General features: G+C 36.0%; 1 protein-coding gene across 6 annotated transcripts in view; it reads right to left on the bottom strand.

The window, feature by feature from the left end:
- LOC125029649 (FHF complex subunit HOOK interacting protein 1B-like) overlaps positions 1 to 10,000 on the bottom strand; it is a 24,021-nt gene that overhangs the window by 9,656 nt on the left and 4,365 nt on the right. The window contains exons 2-13 of one of the 6 annotated variants that reach the window (XM_047619656.1): positions 9,003 to 9,147; positions 7,586 to 7,760; positions 7,232 to 7,340; positions 7,008 to 7,132; positions 6,633 to 6,853; positions 6,369 to 6,519; positions 6,101 to 6,259; positions 5,754 to 5,840; positions 4,705 to 4,755; positions 1,759 to 1,935; positions 1,292 to 1,492; positions 1 to 641 (exon numbers count right to left, since the gene is read on the bottom strand). The exon at positions 1 to 641 is cut by the window's left edge and continues 286 nt beyond it. In XM_047619656.1, the coding sequence (XP_047475612.1) occupies positions 1 to 641; positions 1,292 to 1,492; positions 1,759 to 1,935; positions 4,705 to 4,755; positions 5,754 to 5,840; positions 6,101 to 6,259; positions 6,369 to 6,519; positions 6,633 to 6,853; positions 7,008 to 7,132; positions 7,232 to 7,340; positions 7,586 to 7,760; positions 9,003 to 9,016 (2,111 nt within the window). In that variant the 5' untranslated portion in view covers positions 9,017 to 9,147. Of the gene's footprint in view, positions 642 to 1,291; positions 1,493 to 1,758; positions 1,936 to 4,704; positions 4,756 to 5,753; positions 5,841 to 6,100; positions 6,260 to 6,368; positions 6,520 to 6,632; positions 6,854 to 7,007; positions 7,341 to 7,585; positions 7,761 to 9,002; positions 9,148 to 10,000 lie in introns of all 6 variants that reach the window. The other 5 variants (XM_047619658.1, XM_047619653.1, XM_047619659.1 and 2 more) reach the window with 5 other exon arrangements.

The following is a 10,000-nucleotide window of genomic DNA, read 5'->3' as shown; positions in this document are numbered from 1 at the left end:
GAGTCTCGAGATGCCCTAATGTTGAAGCTTTCATATCCACTGCTTTCTCCAAGAGAGTCAAGGTTCTCCTCTTCACCTCCAACCCCAGCAGCTCTCTCAACACCTCTTGCTGCTGCAGCTGCATGGTGTGCCCCTCTTGCATCATTGTTATGATTATCACATATACCATTAACCACTGGTCTTGTTTCATTACTATCCCCTTTCTCTCTACTACCCATAGCTGAGGGTAGACTTACACTTCGAACTTTGGCCTCTGCTTGTGGCAAGTCTGAAGAATGAACTGGTACTGGGTCAGAGTGGGCACGTGGCTTAGAATATAATACAGGTGGGTTAGCGCGTGCCACATCCAACATCTCCATAGCTTGAGTTGGAGTAGGACTAAGACCATCATACCTCCATACCCAACAGCCACAGGCAATAGTCCCTGCTTCTATTCTTGAACGGGCATCTTGTAGGTAGTCAGAATACGGGGTCTGCTGTTCAAAGACTGAGTCACTTTCTGATGAGCAAGATGATGTGTTAGAGAGTGATCGATGATGTTGTGGCACTGTTAAAGTCGTTGGTGATGGCTGAGGTGATAGTGATGTTTGCGGTGTTTGAGAGGAGTCTCCACTCTCAGGTTTCTTCGGCTGGGTTTCAACCTGCAAAACATAACAAGAAAAAAATTAATAATGGAAACTGGCTTTTCTTTCCTTCTCTGAACATATTCTATAGGAAACTAATTTACTAATGAGACTAAACAGATCTTAGCAAGTACATATTACTTTTTTTTTTCTTATTCTTCTTTCATATATAAGATATCATCAAGTGAAAATGTATGACAATTTAATATATTCTTCACCTTTAATCTTATAAGATTAACCCAATTGCCCCATATGGCAAGAATACTTGCCATGCCCAATGTAATACAAGTTTATTTATTGTAATTACACATAGAAGGCTCTACAACTGCTTAGTCACCAAGGAGTCGGTTATTGGTCCTACATATTTCACCTGTTTACCCTTTTCCTCAACTTTTGGAAAGGGTCTTTTGCATTATTTCGTTGTCTTATATGTTATCGAGATTTCAGTAACAATTTAATAATGATAACATCAATAACAATAATAACAGTATCGATGTCAACTGTATTAAAAAGAAAATCACATTTTCCCGCCAATTCAAGGAATGAGGAGATGACCTTGCCAACTGAAGCACATGTAGAGCCATCTGTATGTAACAACATTCACAAAAAACTACAGGGAACAGAACAGAAATCTGGGGCAAATGGGTTAAAGGTGAACTGGACAGTACCTGGCATACAGCAGGCATGAGTTGCAAAAGCCTATGCGATGCATGGGCTCCAGGGTGTGGGGGTTGTGTAAGGCGTGACCTCTGTGACAGCATAACATGTGTGCAAGGAGTAAGATATTGGAAAACAAGTGCTATCATTAAGTCTTCACAGTTCAGTTCCACTAAAGTCCAAAACAGACTAAGAGTAACCAGGCACAGTTGCTGAAAAAGATAATAATTATTAAATCCCTTGAGAAAAACATTAAACAAAAATCCATTAATGCTATGCATATAATCAACTAAATAGGCAAGAATTCTCAGATATTTCAATCCAAATGCTCTCAGTAGTAATTTATGTAATCCCAACTGAAAATGAAATGGCAATATAGAAAGTGCACACACACACACATATGTACACACACACACACACGCACACACACACGCACACGCACACTCACACACGCACACACACAAATCAAAAGACTTACTGTATTTGGCGAGTGTAATCTTGAGATGAGTATAGTTATGATTGGAGGTTCCAAGGCTGGATTTTTGGGAGAAGTGAGGAGGAAGGCCAGGAATACCCTCCTCAGCTCTGGCTCGGTTACTGTTCGTAAACACAGCTCTACGTATGCAGTGGCTGCAACAACTTCACCAACAACAGACTGGTCCCAAAAAAATGATAAAATGAGTAACACTACTTTTTAAAAACATTTATAAAAGAAATGACTATTCACATAAACTTACATGTACAATGTTTGCCTCAAGTATCAGTCAAAAAAGTTAACCAAAAAATAAACTGAATTTGTGGGGAAAGAATGTTTCTTATCAAAGTTTATGCTTAAATTCCTATACAGAAAATTTTAAAACTATCATTATTTGACATACTCTAATTCCAAATTAATGGCCATGCAGCACATAAGTGGGCTTTGGAGTTAGTGAGGTGGGTTTAGTCAGGTTAAGGCTTAGCTAGAGCAGGACAAACTTGGTTAATAGGAGGGGATATTAAAGAGCAGGATGAATTAGGTCAGCATGAACAAAGTCATGTCAGCTGAAGAAGATGGGTCAGGTATCCTCTTTTCATTTATATCTGATGACACAGTATTAGCATTAGGTAGGCTTCTGTCCAGCCTTGGATAGCATGGGTGGGTAGGAAGAGCTGGGACAGTTAAGGTAACTAGGAATGCTGCCACACACAAAATATGAACAACTTAACAAAGAAATACAGACCATCTCATCTTTGAATAAAGAATAATTCTTAAAATATAACTGCCATTGCAAATTTTGTATATATCTGTATCATGATGCAAATATACACTAAATGTATAACTGCTCACTTTTTAAATATTTGTATTTCTAAAAAAATCTTTAGGTATGGTGTACACTAACACAGCATTTAAATATATCAAACCTTAATGCAGACAATTCTTGATTATTTCAGTTACATTTCCAAAAAAGGTTATATACATAAATGCAAATAATAAGCACCATAATAATGGTGGTTATAGACTATGACCTACTCTCAAAATCTTAACCCATTACTGCAGGGCATGGCAGGTACATACATGCTATGCTCCCTGTGAGTTCATTTTATTAACTGTCTGTACGCATAGATGCTTCTACAAGTGCTTAGTCACCCCTGAGTCTGGTCCTTACCATTCTCCTTGATTTCTGAAAATACTTTTCTTTATCTTATATTGCCATTAGTATTTTTAATATTATGATAATCATAATGGCAATAATAACAGTAACAGCATCAATATGAATCGTGTCAGCTAAAGAACTTTTCTCCAACACTCAAAGAAAGAGAAAATCAGGTCAGGTCATGTAAGCCTATTAACTGTAGCTGAGTACCTGTAGAGCTATTTATGTAAATATATTTCACAAAATAAAACCCATTACAAGACCCCATCAGCAATGGGTTAATCATCATATCTTCAATCTAACAATTTATGGAGTGCTCAAGGATAGTCAGCTGGAATCTTCCTATGTGTGGCCGAGTGTCCCAAAAAGTTTACTAGCTTACAAAATGTTCAGATCTCATTACAATGGGACATGGTTATTCCACCTGAAACTCCTACCACCCCAGATTGGTGCCTCAAGGAAAAAGATGGAGAGTGGATATATCATGCTAGCTGCCAGATACACCACTTTAAGAAAACCACAAATTTATTCCCTAAGGGAGTCTAAAATGTTGGTGAAGGATATCTGTGGGTGCACAACTAAGAGCAAAGCAGCTATTCTAAGAATATCTACAGGTTCAGAGTTCAGACAAAGGTGAAGTTCAATCCTATAAATCTATACCCTGGGATCCTAGATGTTGCAGACAAACTCATCTAAGAGACAAATACTGAGAAATCTACGCACTAGTATTTATAGAATGGAGTTTCACTCTGAGGTATATTGTTGGATTTTGCATATTATCTTAAATTCACATACTTGCTTCATCTACATTTCTGGCTCCTCTGGGCAAGAATACAAGCCTTTTCTTGCTAGTTGACATAATAATAACCCACATCCTCTCACTATCATGTGCAATGCAGCATCAATGCATTTCACAGTCTGTGGTGGTTGGAGCATCAAGAAGAGTTGCTAAGTACCAACCTAAAGAGATCTGAGCATTTTTTTGGCTGGAAAATTTGAAAATGCAGTGGACACCTAACCATTCAATGGAAGGCAAAAGTTTCCTTAGATTGCCTTGAAGCTTTGCATGTTCTGACAGTGTTCTACAAAGTATCATACATCATACAATCCAGGAAAGTTGCATTCATATATACAGATAATGCTTTCCAGTTCCTTCGTCATAAGTTTGTAAATTTAACACACAGGAACAGAGATGCATAGCAACAGAATGCCTGAAATTGCCTAACTAGACTGCATAATTTCACAACCATATTCTTTCATTAGCTAACTATATAAAAAAAATAAACTTCAACTTTTACATAGTCATTCTGCTATCAGGAAATCATGATGTGACACATTTTTTCAGCTCAATAAAAGGAGTATACTTTGCCTTGAGCTATAAAAAAGAGGGCATGGGGAGCCCTAACAGCACTGATACTGTTGTAAATAAACATTAAGCTAAAGTACAGTTTTTTTCTGCTATCAGGGAATGCCTTTACATAAAATTATATAAATCAAGAATCATCTGCTTTTCAAAAAGATTGTGACTATGAAAACATTAAACCTCATGCACAGAGAAAATGCTTTTCACTACTTATAAATAAAACAATTTTATGTACTTGTGTACACACAATCATATAACCTCTACTCACTTAGTGGGGATGACCTTTGTATCAGCCCAAATCAGAGGGTATAATATCAAAACTTAAAAATTAAAGCTTAAATTAGCATCTTATACAAAGAGGCGTACCTTAAACTATAACCTAGTTCAAGGTGACAGACCATGCACACTAGCAGCCAGAAATACTGACCAGAAAAACAGGAGAGTTGTGAGCGCTGATATCCCCATTGACTGCGCCACCCTGTGAAGGCCCACAGTTGGTACCAAGTCGTGGAAAGGCCCAAAGAAGCAAATAAGAACAGATGCCGCTTTAATTTACCCATACAAAAGACCCAAACACTTAAGGTAACTCTAGAGATGACAAGAAAAGGCTATACATTCTAATGGAAAAGAGAAGCCAAAAGAAAAGAACCCTTCTCAATTTATTATACAGTCCATAACAAATTTTCAAAAAGCACTTCAAGGAAAAACCTGCATCAAATCTAGAACTCAAGCAATTGCCAAGTTTACTTTGATCACTAAAAGCAAATACAAATATTGCCTTACAATTGAAATGCTAGACTCTTAGGCAAATAAAAATGACAAAATCCTACAGCCCAATGAACTGCTTTTTTTTTTTTTTTTCTTTAGTACAAGACTTTCTGCCCTGCATTCTTTGGAATACATTCCTATCACCTTGCCTACAAAAGAATCTTGAATACATTTCTTTTTTTATAACAAAGAATGGGTTTCATGGTTGAATCGCATAATACATGTCAAATAGTAGTAGGGAACGGAAATGGTTTAACTAAGCATGGAAAATGAAGGAAAGGTCCAAAAACATAATACACAAGTTTTTAAAATTATGGGAACACTTTATCAACTGTAAAAGAAAGAAAAAAAAAATCTAGATGAATTAATTTTGCATGCTTTCCTTGGTGCAAATGTCCTTACATCCCAACAGTAGACTACTTATAAAAAAACATTTGACTTTTACAAACAATCTGCACATCTTCAAGTAATACTGGCTACTTCCAAGTATTGCTCTTGCCAGCATAAGCAACACATACGAACAAAGAAAACAAATGACAACAAAACAAATATTAACTTGAATGACAAACTTTTAAGCAGCATGAATCACAAATGGCAAAGTAATAAAAATGTATCCCCAATTATCTCTCACTAGGCCATTACTGGTGACTAACATATACAAATTACTGGTGCTTAAATCAAGTATATCAAGTGCAAGAAATCACTGACCTGGTGTAGCGCAGGCCCCAACACAGGAACAAGGAATCCTTGATACAAGAACTCCACTAACTGTTCCCTTACTAACGGATGAGCAACCTGTATAAGTTCAAGAGAAAGACAGTATACTTTTTCCCAATAATAGTTATATGAAAAATGATGAAGTGCACTGATATTGTTATATAAAAATATCAACAGACATTAATCACACTGTATTTAATCAGTAAACATTATCATATATCAATATAACAATATACTAAACAAAAATAAACTCTTTTGAAAGGGAAAGGTATATAAAGTGTACTTCTGGTACTGTACATAACATAAATGAAGTTTTGAGATACAAAAAGGTAACTAACCTGTACAACTGCATTGCAAAATTCTAGAGAATTCAGGAACAACTGTAGTTGAGAAATATCACTTATGTCCTCTGGACTTAGGCGATGCCAACCATCTGACTCAATAGTCAAAGTACGTGGTAACGTAGAATAGAGGCCACTGAGACCAGCAGCTAAAACCTGTGAACAGAAATTATTGACTACTTTAACTGTATATTCACAAATGTTAATAAATAAAGATAATTGCAAATATACTTGCCAGTAATACATAAAAAAGTAATGAACTTACAGGACAAAAATTAGAATGCTGTGCAATATATTGGCCCACAGAGGTATGTGAAGCAGAGAGAGCCATACAGAGAAGCAGAGCATCTCTTGCCTGCTGTCCAATGCCTCCTTCACGATGAACAAATGGCAGTAATAGTGAAAAGATCATGAACCTGAAAAAGGTAGGAAAAAATTATCCAGTGATTGGAAAACATAGGTGCAACTCCTAACAAAGATGTACATAATATAAAAATGTGAAGATAATATGATATAGATATGCACTAACTTGGTAGGTCCTTGATCATTGGAGAACTGGAAAAAGAAATCTAGAAGCTGGTGATTATGCATAAGTGAGACACACAGTTGATTTAGAAGCACAACCAAACGTTTCTCCACTTCAACTGGGACACAACCTCCACACGCAGCCAAGAGTCGGAGCAACGGACGGATGATGGGCTTGTACACAAGTATTTCTTGCCTTGAGTGGCTAAGTAATTGCTCATGAACCTGTAATGTTAATTAAAAAAAAAAAAAAAAAACATTTATAATCAAAGTGATAAGATATTACTTTTATATACAAAATAAAACTGGAGGGAAGTCCAACACTTCAATCAATCAAATAATTTAATTTTTTTTAAACGACACAAGGTAAAGTCCATACCTTTAATTGTTCCAACTTGAGGGGATTCACAAATTCCCCAGTATTGAGGCTCCAAGTGAGAACTTTGTCAAGAATTTCTTCCCCCAGGAAGTGGTCAAAGATTGGAGTATGAGGAGGATTTTCTGCTGGCAAAGATGCATGTTGGTTGTTAGAGTCTTTACTACCTTCAGGAGAATGCGTTGTATTTTTCACTTCGTTGCCATTGTTATTTTTCTGACCAATACCATTCTGAGTACGTGTGTTGTGAGCCATTATCTGCCGTAAGTCCACCAGCAGAAGTGTGACCATCTGTGCAAGGTGGTTGATGACAGCAGTGACGTCATCAACACATGCCTGTAACCCATTAATGACAAGATGCAAGAATGAATCTGGAATTATCAAGTATTTAATAACTTCATTAACTACAAAAAACAGTTTAAAAAATCAAATGAGTTTATCATCTATCATTCATATACTTTAAGTGGTGACTATACGGCATACACAAGATAAAGCCAACCACAGAAAAAAACAATAATAAAATCATAACAATAATGGCCAAAAGAGGCCCCAGATCATTCCTCTCCCAAACAGTAAATTACCTGTCCCCTCAGCTGGGTTCTGGCAAAGATTTCACATGTTTGCTGCCAGTGTTTAATGAATGAGTGGAACGCAGCCGCAGGGTCAACATCGTGGAGAGGGGACGGAGCACGACGCCGGCCCAGCGACGTGCGCAGGGGTGACCCTCGCAACCAGCTGGTCATCCCGCACTCATTGCTAAAGATTGAATGACAAAAGGAAAATGCTGAATGATGACATATATGTATATATATCATATTACAGAGATAACAGAGATAATTCATTGAGATTCATGAAAGTAATTCAGTGTCTTAAAATAAACTGTTACTGCTTTGTTTAAATTAAGCATCAATACATATATTTTTATGCTCTTCCATCTATTTACAGCTTATATGCAAGACAATGTTTTGGCACATTATGATAAATAAGTGTTGCATTCACATGTCACCTAATCCAAGTTAGGAAGGAATCTTAACCCATTCGCCCCGGATTTATGTTCTGTCCCCTATTGTTTTTGGTCAGTTTTGTTACATACAGATGGCTCCACATGTGCTCAGCCGGCAAGGAGTCTATCAGTAGGCCCTAGTTACCGATCCTGATTTCCCCATTCCTTGAATTGGCGGGAAAATTTATAGCATTGCTATTGATACTGTTAGTATTGTTATTGATGTTATTATTATCAATTTGTCATTAAAATATTTTAGACAATGAAATGATACAAAAGACCCTTTCTAAGTGTGAAAGAAAAGGGAAAACAGGTGAAATAGGTAGTTTCTAATAACTGGCTATTTGGTGATTAAGAACTTGTAGAGCCATCTATGTGTAAATACAATAAATAAACATGTATTACAGTGGGCATGGCACGTATTCTTGCCACATGGGGCGAATGGGTAAACAGATAGGACAGCTAAAGAATCCATAGGGAAAAAAAAAAAAAAAAAAAAAAAAAAAAAAAAAAAAAAAAAAAAAAAAAAGTTACCTTCAGCAGAAATATGCTTAATTAAGCTTGTGCAATATACTAAAATCATAAAGTAATAACCCTTGTGCATATAATACAGATCATTCAGAAATAAATTTCAGAGCAATATTATATCTAGAACACCAAAGCTTGTGTTACTTTCACTATACAGGTTTCCCCATTCTATTCAAATTAACCTTGAAGAAGAAAATAAGAGATGTGTGTATAGAGAAGTGGGAAAATTTTTCAGATAGGTTTAATTAACATTTTGAGAATGAAATACTTTAAGGAGGAACATACTCAAAATGTGTTAAACAACACTAAGATCAGCCACCAGCACCCATTTATGCAAGTAGTTGTATAAGCATAGTTTTACAGCTCTCATTCATTTATAATGAGAAGTTAGTGGAGCACAGAGTTTAGATGGCAAAAAAATAAAAGTTGGCTTTATCAACTTTAGGAAATAACATCTATTTCCTTACTCATCGTTCTCCATATTAGCTGAGAATTTGGTCAGGGACACTTGACAGCAATTCTTGACGTAGAAAGACTAGCATGTGGGGCTTCCATGACTGCCAATGCATAGCTATTAATTCTCTGGACTGTGGCAACAGAATCTCATGTAATCTGTACAGTGAGACAATAATGAAAACTGATGCAGATTTTAGAGCACCTATTGACCAGGTAATTTATGAAGAAACCCTACACTCAAAATTTAACTTAAAGTATTATTTTCTTATTTCATAAGACAACAATATTCAAGCATGGATCTTCATATTTTACTACTTTTGACAACTATGATGGGGCATGAATAAAATTGGGGGGGATAATAGCAAATTGTTGTTACTGGCTTCCCACTGGTCATGTAAGCTCATGGATAGCTCATATCCTGGTACTATAAATGACAAGATATGAAGCTGGGCAGATATAATTAATCTTACACTTATTCTTGTATCTTTTTGAATATTTTGACATAATACAGTTGGCTCCATGACTCACTATAAATAACAAAAGCCATGGCAGCCCAAGTCCTTTCCATAGGATGTAGACTATTATTTGTATAACCTACACATATAATTCCATACACTTCAAATCATCTATAGCTTACTTGCTCTGCCATAAAACAGCTAGACCTCCCTGGCAATTCAATGTTAACCCCAGGAAAAAGTGCTCACTGTAATATTGTTTTGTGAAATGTCTCAGCAAGTCCTTAGACAGAAAGAGATCAATTAGTAGACCTTGTGACCTCACCTGATTTCACCTTTCCTTGAGTTTGTGGGGAAAATGTCTTTTTTACTAATGCAATCGACATCGATGCTGTCATTTTTATTATAAACATTATAATTATTATAGTGATATTACTAACAGCAATATTAGATACTAGAAAATATTTTAGAAAATCAAGGAAAAGGTACTTGGTACTTGTGGAGCCATGTATGTGTAAAAAAATAAATAAATAAATAAATAAATTAAACCCACA

Source organism: Penaeus chinensis, chromosome 10 (genome assembly GCF_019202785.1).
Source record: "Penaeus chinensis breed Huanghai No. 1 chromosome 10, ASM1920278v2, whole genome shotgun sequence".
Taxonomy (NCBI): Eukaryota; Metazoa; Arthropoda; class Malacostraca; order Decapoda; family Penaeidae; genus Penaeus; species Penaeus chinensis.
Note: the sequence above shows the minus strand (reverse complement) of the source record. Positions and strands in the feature narration are given on the sequence as shown.